This window comes from Trichomycterus rosablanca, chromosome 8 (assembly GCF_030014385.1).
Source record: "Trichomycterus rosablanca isolate fTriRos1 chromosome 8, fTriRos1.hap1, whole genome shotgun sequence".
Lineage (NCBI taxonomy): Eukaryota > Metazoa > Chordata > Actinopteri > Siluriformes > Trichomycteridae > Trichomycterus > Trichomycterus rosablanca.
In genome coordinates this window covers 40,975,406-40,990,646 of record NC_085995.1, presented here as the reverse complement: position 1 = coordinate 40,990,646, position 15,241 = coordinate 40,975,406, and the positions used below count along the sequence as shown (strand labels likewise).

At 45.5% G+C, this 15,241-nt stretch overlaps 1 protein-coding gene across 2 annotated transcripts in view; it reads right to left on the bottom strand.

Annotated features, from left to right (window-relative positions):
- Positions 1-11,664, bottom strand: part of LOC134319617 (C-terminal-binding protein 1-like) — a 28,076-nt gene extending 16,412 nt beyond the window's left edge. The window contains exons 1-2 of one of the 2 annotated variants that reach the window (XM_063000900.1): positions 11,587-11,664; positions 8,173-8,336 (exon numbers count right to left, since the gene is read on the bottom strand). In XM_063000900.1, the coding sequence (XP_062856970.1) occupies positions 8,173-8,230 (58 nt within the window). In that variant the 5' untranslated portion in view covers positions 8,231-8,336; positions 11,587-11,664. Of the gene's footprint in view, positions 1-4,988; positions 5,087-8,172; positions 8,337-11,586 lie in introns of those variants that run through there. The other variant, XM_063000901.1, reaches the window with a different exon arrangement.
- Between the last annotated feature and the right edge of the window lie 3,577 nt (positions 11,665-15,241).

Below are 15,241 nucleotides of genomic sequence, written 5' to 3'. Positions count from 1 at the left end.
TGCAAAAGTATTCAGCCCCCTTGAACTTTTCAACCTTTTGCCACATTTCAGGCTTCAAACATAACGATATGAAATTGTAATTTTTTGTGAAGAATCAACAACAAGTGGGACACAATCGTGAAGTAGAACGAAATTTATTGGATATTTTAAACTTTTTTTAGAAATAAAAAACTAAAAAGTGGGGCGTGCAATATTATTCATCCCCTTTACTTTCAGTGCAGCAAACTCACTCCAGAAGTTCAGTGAGGATCTCTGAATGATCCAATGTTGACCTAAATGACTGATGGTGATAAATAGAATCCACCTGTGTGTAATCAAGTCTCCGTATAAATGCACCTGCTCTGTGATAGTCTCAGAGTTCTGTTTAAAGCGCAGAGAGCATCATGAAGACCAAGGAACACACCAGGCAGGTCCGAGATACTGTTGTGGAGAAGTTTAAAGCCGGATTTGGATACAAAAAGATTTCCCAAGCTTTAAACATCTCAAGGAGCACTGTGCAAGCGATCATATTGAAATGGAAGGAGTATCAGACCACTGCAAATCTACCAAGACCCGGCCGTCCCTCTAAACTTTCAGCTCAAACAAGGAGAAGACTGATCAGAGATGCAGCCAAGAGGCCCATGATCACTCTGAATGAACTGCAGAGATCTACAGCTGAGGTGGGAGACTCTGTCCATAGGACACAATCAGTCGTACACTGCACAAATCTGGCCTTTATGGAAGAGTGGCAAGAAGAAAGCCATTTCTCAAAGATATCTATAAAAAGTCACCTGGGAGACACACCAAACATGTGGAAGAAGGTGCTCTGGTCAGATGAAACCAAAATCGAACTTTTTGGCCACAATGCAAAACGTTATGTTTGGCGTAAAAGCAACACAGCTCATCACCCTGAACACACCATCCCCACTGTCAAACATGGTGGTGGCAGCATCATGGTTTGGGCCTGCTTTTCTTCAGCAGGGACAGGGAAGATGGTTAAAATTGATGGGAAGATGGATGGAGCCAAATACAGGACCATTCTGGAAGAAAACCTGTTGCAGTCTGCAAAAGACCTGAGACTGGGACGGTGATTTATCTTCCAACAAGACAATGATCCAAAACATAAAGCAAAATCTACAATGGAATGGTTCACAAATAAACGTATCCAGGTGTTAGAATGGCCAAGTCAAAGTCCAGACCTGAATCCCATCGAGAATCTGTGGAAAGAGCTGAAAACTGCTGTTCACAAACGCTCTCCATCCAACCTCACTGAGCTCGAGCTGTTTTGCAAGGAAGAATGGGCAAAAATTTCTGTCTCTCGATGTGCAAAACTAATAGAGACATACCCCAAGCGACTTGCAGCTGTAATCGCAGCAAAAGGTGGCGCTACAAAGTATTAACGCAAGGGGGCTGAATAATATTGCACGCCCCACTTTTCAGTTTTTTATTTCTAAAAAAAGTTTAAAATATCCAATAAATTTCGTTCTACTTCACGATTGTGTCGCACTTGTTGTTGATTCTTCACAAAAAATTACAATTTCATATCGTTATGTTTGAAGCCTGAAATGTGGCAAAAGGTTGAAAAGTTCAAGGGAGCTGAATACTTTTGCAAGGCACTGTATATGCTGTTCAGTTCAAAACCTTGTATCATGTTACAAAAGAGAAAAAAAAAAACGTCCATTTGAAGTTAAATGTAAAAAGATTTTATTTCAAGTCTTTTTAACGCCATTCAAGTGGTCTATTCATTGTGAAATGAATGTTAAACAACTGCCAGATTCACAAAACGTAAGAAACAGCAAAAACTGTTTTACACACTCAATATAGAAGCACTTTGTAGTTCTACAATTACTGACTGTAGTCCATCTGTTTCTCTACATGCTTTGTTAGCCCCCTTTCATGCTGTTCTTCAATGACTCTCCCAGGACCCCCACAGAGCAGGTATTATTTAGGTGGTGGATGATTCTCAGCACTGCAGTGACACGGACATGGTGCTGGTGTGTTAGTGTGTGTTGTGCTGGTATGAGTGGATCAGACACAGCAGCGCTGCTGCAGTTTTTAAACACCTCACTGTCACTGCTGGACTGAGAATCGTCCACCAACCAATAACATCCAGCCAACAGCGCCTCATGGGCAGCGTCCTGTGACCACTGATGGTCTAGAAGATGACCAATTGAAACAGCAGCAATAGATGAGTGATCGTCTCTGACTTTATGCCTACAAGGTGGACCAACAAGGTAGGAGTGTTTAATAGAGTGGACAGTGAGTGGACACGGTGTTTAAAAACTCCAGCAGCACTGCTGTGTCTGATCCACTCATACCAGCACAACACACACTAACACACCACCAGCATGTCATTGTCACTGCAGTGCTGAGAATCATCCACCACCTAAATAATACCTGCTCTGTGGGGGTCCTGGTCATCAAGAACAGAAAGGAGGCTAACAGTATAGAAAGAAACAAATTAACTACAGTTTGTAATTGTAGAACTAATAAAATAATCAAAGAGTGTAGACAAGAGGTATGTTTACATAATGAAGAGGCTTTTGTTGGCTTTTTATGCTTTTGTTTAAAAACAGTATAAACTATAATATATATATTTACAATATTTAAATGTGCACGTTCTTTAAAAAATTACAGTCAAAAACGAATGTTTAGCTCCATCCCTTGACAAGTGGTCCAATCTCACGATACAGTAAACAGCTGATTTATGCTCTGATAGCGATCACTGTGTCAAACAACTTATTCTTTTTAACCCGTCGGATGCAGCGTTCAACATGAACCCTGAGAATGTACCGATCCACCCCGATCTTGTTTTTGAAAACACAAAACCTTCTTACTAATTTTAGAACTCAAACTCGTATATTCGCCGCTATACGACACGTTGTGATTAGAAATTTGCCGGTGTTTATAACAAACCGGAAGCTAGACTGCCCGACTAACGCTAAACGGAAACGCGTCACAGAGCTTGCGTGCATAGAGCCTATTACAAGGGCAGGAAAAAGTACGGCAGAACAGGGGGCGCGGCGTCACGTTATTATTACCGTTTGCTCCGTCTTCTCAACACTCGTGCTTGATTTACATCGTCTATATACGAAGTAAATATACGCATGCGCTTGGAAAATTAAAAATACGACCCGTTTTCCAATTTCTGCTCGTTTGTGTTTTGATTTTTGATCTTGAAACGAAAAACGAATAGCGTCTCGTTTCCCCGTCTTTCAGTTTTGGGATTTAAAGTGAAAAACGAATGACCACAGGTACACGGACCGTATACCTGTACTGCGTATATATGAAACGAATCAAAGAGGGCAAGCCGTAGCCTAGTGGTTAGGGTACCACCGCTGCCAGGTTGCTGCTGCTGGGCCCTTGAGCAAGGCCCTTAAACCCCTCAATTGCTCAGACTGTATACTGTAACTATAACGCAAGTCGCTTCGTTTTAAATTGATAAAACAAGATCTCCGTCTTCACGACCGCTGCAGTGATCGTCAGATTAGGAGCGGGTTTGTCCGAGCAAGGACGCGAACGCTCGCAGCAGCGACAGAAATCAGAATAAGGGACTCGGCCGGCTCACAGTGCGAGTCCCCCTTACAGATACGACGCATGAGCCACACACACACACACACGTGGGCGTACCAGTAACGCAGACCCGCGCCGGCGCTGTCCGTCTCCACCCCCCACCACCACCACCCAAAGCCAGCAGGACAGACGGATAAAGGGGTCGGGGAAGTGACCGGGGGGGAGAGGGGCGGGTGGGGGCAGGGTGCCTCGGCGTGACTCTCGCCGACCTAAATCCGCCGAGCTCGGCATTCTTTTGTGCCTCCCAGACACGCTGGGCGCACAATGACCGTCACGCGGCTCCCGATCGAACGGCGTGATGGGACGGACGGTGGCTGGTCGTGCTGCCATCGTGGAGGTGTTACACTAGTATTTTTGGGGGAGATTGGCGTTGCTTGGCTACGGCTATGACACATTTTTGGAAGAGTCTGAATGCCACCCGTTGACAGATCACCAAATTTACGACCAATTTTGGATTCAAACAGGGTCAGATGGGCACCATTCAGGGGCAAAGATCGCCGAATTGTCGATCTGCTCGTTAATTCTTGATTACGGTGCGCTGGTTGCATCTTTATTTGTTAAAAACGACTAATTTTAGCAATATAACGATCAGAAAATACAACGGGCGAAGCTGGTCGACCTGTGGTGCCCGTCTGACGGCACCGCTTCACCCTTTCCAAACCCCGGTGAGACTTAAAACACAAATATTTGATCACTTCCGTCACCATTCGTGTCCGTCTGTCCCTCCACGGCACATACAAGACTAACCCGGGGAATGACGCGGGGTGATGCCAGGCAGCCGTGCCATGCTTTGCCAGGCCAGTTTAAACCATAATAAATAAAAATAAAAGCACAATAAGGGAAGGAGGGGGGATGCGAGGAGCAAAACCATCAATCGTAGAGCAACCACGTGAACGACGAGAGCTCTTCCTCCTCCGAGGTCACGGAGGGAGCGCCGCACGCCCGAGCACAGATGCCCCCTGTGCCAGCGTATGAAAGAGAGAGGAGGCACGGCCGTGCGAACAATGCCATTCATTCAGCTCCGTCCTCCTCCTACTCCTCCATCCCCCCTGTTCGGAAACCTCCTCGTCCTCCAATCTCGCTGCATTCCCCACCCCTCCACCTTACGCTCTTACCCCGCTGCTGCTGCTGCCTCACACACACACACACACACACACACACACACACACACACACACGGAGGGGGGTGGGGTGATAATACACCAGCACCACACCCTACCTCCTATCTGCCAGCCGCAAACACAGACGCGCTCGCCCGACCGCACAGACGCACGCACGCGCGCGCCGACCGAAACGGAAAACCGCGAGCGCTCGAGACGCCACACCCGACCGGGACGGCACCCCGGCGCCCAGCCCTCGCTTCACATCCCATTAAAAACATCACATGCACAAAACACACACACACACACACACACACACACACACACACACCCTAACCTTGCATCATGAAGAGCGCACGCCTGTCTTCGCTCCCTCTCCTCTACCGCGCTATCGCTCTCTCACTCCACCCTTCACGATCAGCGTCAGCCTCTCCGGCCTGGCAGGCACCCAGCCCTCACACACACACACACACACACAGAGCCCTCCCACACACACACAGGCCAATCGGAGAGCAGGGACTCCAGCGCCGGCCAACCAGTGCCGGCCTCATTTGCACAGGCGAGCGGATCTCGAGGCGGCCGGACAGTTATTGTTTTTTTAAAGAGACAGCGGGTCGTTCTCCTGGCCGGCCTTCACACACACACACACACACACACACACACACACACACACACACACACACACACACACACACACACACACACACACACACACACACACACACACACACACACACACACACACACACTCGTTTTGAGTCGGGGGGAAAGAAGACGGGGAGAGTTTTAGATTTATTAATGCGAGAGCGCCACCCAGAGTTTAATAGCGGATTAACGTGGCACAGCCGACCGTCTCTGAGGGAGGGAAGGTCCACGTGGTTCCTCAACAACTGGCCGGAACTCTGAGACACACCCGCAGTGCCCAGCAGAGACGTTCACAAGTCACAAAATACGAGTCCGAGTCGAGTCAGGAGTCAATATAATCTACACAAAACATATATTATAAATGTAGCGTAGAAATAAAGAAATAATCTGTAAGTTCAGATAAAAACAACAACAGATTAGCGAGTGTATTTAGCCGTTTTACTTCGTGTCTTTACTTTCCTCCTCATCGTGTAAATGAATGTAATTTCTGTAACAAGAAGGTTCCAGTTAAAAGCTTCAACTGATACGTTTTGTTTTCATTACAGAACAAAAGCGCTCGATAAATCACGGCACAGCGGCCAAAATCCCAAACACGGCAAAAACCATCATAACCGCTGCTTACCTTAGCTTCTGTTCTTCCAGATGCTATTACATTTATAAGCGCGCGTCCCATTAGGAACAGAATCCGTTATTTTGTAAATGTGCTTATAATTAAAAACCTCCAAACTTTTCCCGGTGGTGAAGTAAAACAGGAAGTGGTTAGAAAGCCGATCGAGCGTTTCATTACCACGTCATCTGTGTGACGCAAACCGAATAAATGCAAATAACAGCATTTCTTACTAACAATTACAATCAGAGGCTCTGATTGGTTCAGAAAGCGTCTTTCAACCATCAGCGCCGATTCTGTAGGAGCGTTCCATTCACCCCGGGTGTTCCTGTGAAGTGCACTACGTAGGGTACTCCACCATTTTAAGTGAGATTCTGATCCAGAGGTAACGAGAGTGTTCAAATGAAGTGAACTTCAGACTGTGTAGGGAGTAGGGAGCGACGCTTCATCACTACACCGGAAGCTGCTGGAACATTTACACATTGTGTGTGTCGTGGGTTAAGACGGCCGGAGCGTTATTATTATTATTAGAGAGCAGAAAATGTATAATAATAATAATTATATATATAATTATCACATGTAATTAATGTTAACACATGCTGACGCTAGAGACTCTTGTTGTTCACGAGTCATTTGAAACGAGTCTGAAGTTGCTGTGTGTCCCCATCTCTGCTGATCAGTACCAGTTCCTGGTACACAGCTATTATTTAGGTGGTGGATGATTCTCAGCACTGCGGTGACACTGACATGGTGCTGGTGTGTTAGTGTGTGTTGTGCTGGTATGAGTGGATCAGACACAGCAGCGCTGCTGGAGGTTTTAAACACCTCACTGTCACTGCTGGACTGAGAATAGTCCACCGACCAAAAATATCCAGTCGACAGCGCCCCGTGAGCAGCGTCCTGTGCCCACTGATGAAGGTCTAGAAGATGAGCGACTCAAACAGCAGCAATAGATGAGCGATCGTCTCTGACTTTACATCTACAAGGTGGACCGACTAGGTAGGAGTGTCTAATAGAGTGGACAGTGAGTGGACACGGTGTTTAAAAACTCCAGCAGCGCTGCTGTGTCTGATCCACTCATACCAGCACAACACACACTAACACACCACCACCATGTCAGTGTCACTGCAGTGCTGAGAATCATCCACCCCCTAAATAATACCTGCTCCGTGGGGGTCCTGACCATTGTATGTAGAGAAACACATGGACTACAGTCAGTAATTGTAGAACTACAAAGTGCTTCTATATGGTAAGTGGAGCACTTTTTACAGTGCACATCGTCCCAAAGGACAACAAAATCAAAACGCCCCCTTGTGGAGGCTTTGTGTTACATCTTGTGAACCACAGTGGGACCAGATTACAATTATAATGCAATTGAGGGGTAAGTGCCTCGCTCAAGGGTCCAACTGCGGCAGCTCGTCTATGGTGGGGCTTGAACAGGCAACCTTCTTAACCGCTGGGCTACTGCTGACCAGCAACGTCCGGGAGGTGTGGCGTCCAGGAGGTGTGGACCGATAGGGGTCAGTTTGGTGAGGTTTGTGGTGTGGTCTGTTATTGATCCCGACTAAACAACTACTACTGATGAGATCAGGGTTCAGGGTTCGAATTCGTCCAACAGCCTAGCTATTGGGAGGTGCGCTCTCGGTGCCGGTCCCAAGCCCGGATACAATAAGGAGGGTTTAATAATCATTAACTAATCATTAGAATTAATAATCATTTCTCTCAGCATGGTCACTTCCAATTCCCTATTACACGTCCTCTTATACCCACTTATACCCCCCCCCCCCCCCCCCCCCCCACGCTGGCAGAGGAGAGTCACAGACTGGCACCAACCACCTCAGACGCGTGAGGTCGGCAACCGTTCCATATTTGGATTCACACACCATGGACAAAAGTATCGGGACGCCCCTTCTAATTCACGCGTTTCAGCCACGACAATAGATGACGTGTAATAAATCACATCAGCATCTTTGCAGCAACAGTTTAGGGAAGGCCCCACTCATCAGCTCTGGGATGAACCGGCACATCGGCACAAATTCCCCATACGCCGACACACTTCAAAGTCACTCACGATCAGGTGTCCAAGTATTTTCGGCTACATAGTGCACCTCTCGAATCCTGCACGGTACACGACTGTACCAAGCTGAGACATTGAGCCGCACGTTTATTTGGACCCTTCGGTTTGGAGGGGCATATATGTGTGTGTGTGTGTGTGTGTGTGTGTGTGTGTGTGTGTGTGTGTGTGTGTGTGCGTGTGCGCCCGTCTCACCTTCACAGATGCGGTCCAGTCTCTGCCGCTTGACTTTGTGTTTGTCCATTAGAGCCATCGACTGGCGGTTCTCCACGCAGACCAGCAAAGGCCACACCAGAGGAAGTGAGAAGAGCACAGAACAGCGTTTTGTCCCGACCACGACAGGTAAGAAATCACACCACCTGAAATCATCAGAGAGATCAAAATAAGTGTGTTTCCTTTGATCTACTGGCGCTTTTTTTTTTTTATCGGGAAGCGCCGGTTTGGCATGATATCAGCACCAATCGGAACCCTGTTTGAGTACCAGTTCCAGGTGTCCGTTTCTACTGCTCGTTTCCACTGCCAAGTGACCCGTACGGTAGGGCTGGGCGATATATCGCGAATATCCATATATTCGATGTTAAAAAGGACCATATATGATATATCGAGTATGTCTAGACATTTAAAACGGAGCGCAAGCGCTGCACAGAACGCGCTCTTTTGCGTATGAGCGGGTGGCCACGTGCACACACACACACACACAAACTGAATCACTGAGTAAAGAGTCAGAAACGACTCTTCAAACGAATGATTCATTGGAATCGAATCAGGGAGCTGTGCTCTTACCTACGGTAAAGATTCGTTCGTTTTGCTGACACAAATGAATCAGTTCACTTGTGAAATAGATTCATTCGTGGTTCAAGCCTTGAAAAACAGCCGTATAAACCAATCAGAGTTTCTGGGTGGAATGTCAATCTCTCTCTCGATTGGTTTCAGCTTTTTACCTTATAGGAGGATAAACACAGTTGGAAATGGATTTACATATTCTGGAAATATTCTGGAAACATCTAAGGTGGCCTTCAAGAAGAAAAACAAGGTGATTATATCCCTAATGGATCAACACACGGATATAAATCTGATTCGCAGTTTGAAGAAGAGAAGCTCAGGTAAGCAGCGGTTATGATTTTCTGCTGCTGTGTGGTTTTTCGGGATTTTTTTTTTATTCTCATTTTTGTCGGAAGATTCTGCTGGTTTGTTTGATATAAATATTGTCAATATTAATACAGATACAGGTTTATAATAATACAAAATATAAACAATGTAATTAGTCAGAATGTATCAGTACTACAGTGTTTTGTGTTTTTAAGTTTTAAAATACGGGCAGAGGTCTGCCACTGTACTTTAAGTTTACATTATATCGTATCTTATCGTATCGTATATCGCCACTTCTCAAAAGCACATCGAGATATGAGGTTTTTTTTTAGTCATATCGCACAGCCCTACCGTTACGGTACCCAAGCGCCCGTCCTAAATCTGTTCACCCTTCTCGTTCAGGGACCAAGCGTGCAGAAAAACAACCAGTGATACAGAACCGGTACCGAAATGAAAGCGCACAAGCGCCACAGTCAGAACCAAGCTTCAGAAAACTAATCAAAACATAATAACCGCAGCGGGACGAAACCCAAAATCATCCCGCCGTCGATACTGCTAACGTTTACACTTATCGTAGCGTATAGGCTCTCGGCGTCCGGTGGAGACTCTTGTTTTCATTTACATTTGCAGCGACTAACAATTATGACTGAACACAATCTGAGCAATTGAAGCTTAAGTGCCGTGCTCAGGGGTCCAACAGTGCCAACCTGGCAGTGCTGGGGGCTGGTCCAGCACCTTAAGCACTGAACCACCACTGCACAGCAGGGAAATCGGATCAGTTCTGTACGGCTCCGTGCATGGTACCTATAAACATTAAGGAGCTTTACCACGTTGTTTACTTTGATCTACAACTTAATGCGACTACGCAAAGCACACGCCACGGCGCGATACCCTACAGTACTGATCCAGAATCCAAATCCAGAACTGCCGGCGCCGTCCCTGATGTGCTACTGTCCGTTTTCCTTAATAAAATATAAACGATTATTCGTTCATTAGTTTATTCCCTGTCATAAAGCATAAAGTAAAATCCGCCTGCCTCTGTGTGTTCTCATCAAGCATTAAACACATTCCAAAAATGTTGGGACAGGAGCAGTAAGACTGTAAAGTAAGCACATTAACAAAAAGCTCCATCATATATGAGCGAGAATGGACCTACGGTGCATAATGTCATAAAAGGATTCACAAAGTTCCGTGAGCTTCGACCGCTCGGACAGCGCTGCTTCTGTAACGAACACAGCCTCAAAGACTCTGGAATCCTTCGGAAAACCCTCGTCAGTGAACACGGTTCATCACCGCGTCGACAAACACAATATAAACAACGTCCAGGAACGCCGCCCACTTCTCCGCGCTCGGGATCATCCGAGACGGACTGAAGCAAAGCGGAAACGTGTGCTGCTATTTTCGGAAACTCGGGCCGAAGAAGAAACGGACCTTCCCTAATGTTATTAAGACCAGACATTGATACGACAGGGTGTTGGTGCATATGGCATCTCTAAGGGCTCAGTTAATGCTGAGGGGTGCAAAGACATTCCGACTAGACATCCCTGCACACGTCTTCTGCACATGTTAGAACAGTGTGGCTTCGTATCAAGAGTGCAGGTGCTGGAACGACCCGCCTGCAGTCCACACCGGTCTCGTATTGGCAAAACGCACAGGGCATTATAATAGAATAGCGCAATTTAAGAGATGTGCAAACAGGGCGTACAGTTATGGATAATTTACCCCTGTCCTAATTTTTTTGGAACCTGTTGAAGCCATAACATTTAGTAAAGCTAAATAAATTCGATTAGTTGAAGCATAAATGTTTCCCCTGTTTTGTTTTCTGTTAAATGCAAAGCAAATGGATTTGCAAATCGTGGCTGTCTGGTTTGATTTCTGACACTCTTCCTACTGTCCCAACTTTTTTTGGAATTCGGGTTAATGAGCACTGGTCAGCTTGCTAACTGGCTAACTAATAAATGAGCTACGCTGCTAACATGCTATGTGCTACCGGCTAACGTTTCGCTCAGCACTGTTGGGTGGGAAACTGCTATTTTATCACATATCGAGTTCGTATCGTCGATTCTTGTGACCGAACCGATTATCGTTCGGGATATTTAATCATTAATACTGAACTTGAAAAGTAAATGAACGGGCTGGTGCTAATGCTAACGCTAATGCTATCTCCGCCAAACTTCTTAGCAACTCGGCTAACTGGTTTACAAGCGACTGTTATAACGCGTTCTGATCAAATGTATACACAAATATATCTATAAATACAGAAATACCCTAAATGAATAATGTTTGAGTTATTATAAGTAGTTTAAGTGTTTTTTAATTGCCGGACAGTCTCAGAAGCTCAATGCTAACGCTGCTAATGCGGTACACCAACAGCAAGAAAAGCTCACCCAGCATGAACGTTAGCGCCCACTATTCAACAAAAACACAAAACAAACTCGCTTCGTTTCACTCCGCGCTGCTTTAATAAGTTTCAAACTCAAACTTAGGCACAACCCGAAGTTCAAACGAGCACAAACTCACCAACAAAAAGCGCCTTTAAAGGTTAAAGCTGCAGCTTTAGTGTGGCGAAACACAACTCTCCTCGGCTATCTACCGCTCTCCGCCATCAAATCCGCCGGCTCGGTCCCAAATAGCTTCAAGCTCCCTCGACAAGCGCACTACCTTAGGGTATAACCCGAGGGCACACGCGCTCTTTCTAGTGCACTCTTATTATAATTGACGTGATTTGTAATTCAGCCTCTCTGAACAACGTGCTATAGAAAAGGCAGACCAGTAGATGAATGACTGTGAAGCGGCGCCTCTCAGAGGTGAACAAACCCCCCACACTACCACCCCAAATACCCCCATTTAACCTGGTTATCGCCGCACAGCGAGAAGGTCCTGGGTTCGATTCCCAGGTGGGGCGATCTGGGTCCGTTCTGTGTGGAGTTTGCATGTTCTCCCCGTGTCCGGGAGCTCCGGTTTCCTCCTACAGTCCAAAGACGTGCAAGTGAGGTGAATTGGAGATACTAAATTGTCCATGACCGTGTTTGATATTAAACTTGTAAACTGATGAATCTTGTGTAACGATTAACTACAAAGTGTGTAAAACATGATGTTAAAACCCTAATAAATAAATAAACTCCTGTCATACGTGGAACCCAAAGACCTAGGTTTGATTCTCAGTTTCTTCCCACCTACAGTGTATCACAAAAGTGAGTACACCCCTCACATTTCTGCAGATATTTAAGTATATCATTTCATGGGACAACACTGACAAAATGAAAATTTGACACAATGAAAAGTAGTCTGTGTGCAGCTTATATAACAGTGTACATTTATTCTTCCCTCAAAATAACTCAAAATACAGCCATTAATGTCTAAACCACCGGCAACAAAAGTGAGTACACCCCTAAGAGACTACACCCCTAAATGTCCAAATTGAGCACTGCTTGTCATTTTCCCTCCAAAATGTCATGTGATTTGTTAGTGTTACTAGGTCTCAGGTATGCATAGGGAGCAGGTGTGTTCAATTTAGTAGTACAGCTCTCACACTCTCTCATACTGGTCACTGAAAGTTCCAACATGGCACCTCATGGCAAAGAACTCTCTGAGGATCTTAAAAGACGAATTGTTGCGCTACATGAAGATGGCCAAGGCTACAAGAAGATTGCCAACACCCTGAAACTGAGCTGCAGCACAGTGGCCAAGATCATCCAGCGTTTTAAAAGAGCAGGGTCCACTCAGAACAGACCTCGCGTTGGTCGTCCAAAGAAGCTGAGTGCACGTGCTCAGCGTCACATCCAACTGCTGTCTTTGAAAGATAGGCGCAGGAGTGCTGTCAGCATTGCTGCAGAGATTGAAAAGGTGGGGGGTCAGCCTGTCAGTGCTCAGACCATACGCCGCACACTACATCAAATTGGTCTGCATGGCTGTCACCCCAGAAGGAAGCCTCTTCTGAAGTCTTTACACAAGAAAGCCCGCAAACAGTTGCTGAAGACATGTCAACAAAGGACATGGATTACTGGAACCATGTCCTATGGTCTGATGAGACCAAGATTAATTTGTTTGGTTCAGATGGTCTCAAGCATGTGTGGTGGCAATCAGGTGAGAAGTACAAAGATAAGTGTGTCATGCCTACAGTCAAGCATGGTGGTGGGAATGCCATGGTCTGGGGCTGCATGAGTGCAGCAGGTGTTGGGGAGTTACATTTCATTGAGGGACACATGAACTCCAATATGTACTGTGAAATACTGAAGCAGAGCATGATCCCCTCCCTCCGGAAACTGGTTCGCAGGGCAGTGTTCCAGCATGATAATGACCCCAAACACACCTCTAAGACGACCACTGCTTTATTGAAGAGGCTGAGGGTAAAGGTGATGGACTGGCCAAGCATGTCTCCAGACCTAAACCCAATAGAACATCTTTGGGGCATCCTCAAGCGGAAGGTGGAGGAGCGCAAAGTCTCGAATATCCGCCAGCTCCGTGATGTCGTCATGGAGGAGTGGAAAAGCATTCCAGTGGCAACCTGTGAAGCTCTGGTAAACTCCATGCCCAGGAGAGTTAAGGCAGTTCTGGGAAATAATGGTGGCCACACAAAATATTGACACTTCAGGAACTTTCACTAAGGGGTGTACTCACTTTTGTTGCCGGTGGTTTAGACATTAATGGCTGTATATTGAGTTATTTTGAGGGAAGAATAAATTTACACTGTTATATAAGCTGCACACAGACTACTTTTCATTGTGTCAAAGTGTCATTTTGTCAGTGTTGTCCCATGAAAAGATATACTTAAATATCTGCAGAAATGTGAGGGGTGTACTCACTTTTGTGATACACTGTACCTCCCAAATCTGCAGAAGGTGGATTGGCTGTTTTATTTGGCACCTGTGAGTGACCACAGAAGTGAAAGGGATGGCCTAAAATGGATTGGCACCCCGTATTGGGGGGTATTCTCGCCCAGTTTATTTTTTTCTGGATGGCACCGGACTCACCACAGCGCTGACCAAGATAAAGTGATTGGTGGAAATGAATGAGAAAAGCAGTGTGTAGTCAAAAGTATAAGGACACTCAAACATTCTAACTGTGGACAAACTCTAAATAAATGAGGAAGGAATTATAACGAGCGCAGATAATGATTGACTTTTATTATTAGGTCATGAATAACAGGACCTTTAGTCACTAACTGGCTAGTGGCATGCACCAAGAGAACGGAACAGGTCTAAATGCTTGTCTGTGCCTCTGTTATGCTCTTAAGTCGTCTTTTACAGTCCTCACCCACAGCGCATGACCATTTGTGAGGTAGAAGATAAACTTCTTCTAGAACTTCCTCTTCATCTGGAACTAAAGCTCCTGCCTCAGCACAGAATGGTTCAGTGACTCCAAAACAGCAAGTTTATGAACAATGAAAAGAAACCGGAGTCCTGGATGCAAAACTTTTCACAGACAGTGATGTAGACAGCATATTTGATGGCGGGGAAAAAAAGGCTGTTTAACTTTGTAGTATCGCCTGTTTATTTACTGCTAGAGATTATACAGTAGTGTTCAAGAAAATAGCAGTCCAACACCATTAACCTGATGAATCACTGTTTTTAGTAGAAGTGATATTTCTACATAGCAAATAATTTACTTGAAAGTGTAGTAGAGTAATGAAAACAAAACAAACCCAACAATTAGGACATGCATCCCACTCATTCTGAGTAATTGAAGCATTGATTGAAAGGGGGTTGTTCAAAATAATAGCAGTGAGGAGTTCAATTGGTGAAGTCATTCATTCTGCAGAAGAACGGGTGTCAGTTTTGGCCCTTATTTAATGTAGGAGGGGGGCAAATGTTGCACAGGTTGGTCATAGCACATTTCCTTCTGAAATACTGGGGAAAATGGGTTGTTCCAGACATTGTTCTGATGAACAGCGTACTTTGATTAAAAAGTTGATTGTAGAGAGAAAAAACAAACAGAGAAGTGCAGCAAATTATAGCCTGCTCAGCTAAAATGATCTCAAATGCCTTGAAGTGACGACCAAAACCTGAAAGATACAGAAGGAAGCGTGGAACTACTGTTCAATTGGATCGAAGATTAGCCAAAATAGCAAACACTCAGTCAATGATCACCTCCAGAAAGATCAAGGAACATCTAAATTTACCAGTGAGTACAGAAGATGATTAAATGAAGCCAATTTACCAGCAAGAACTCCTGC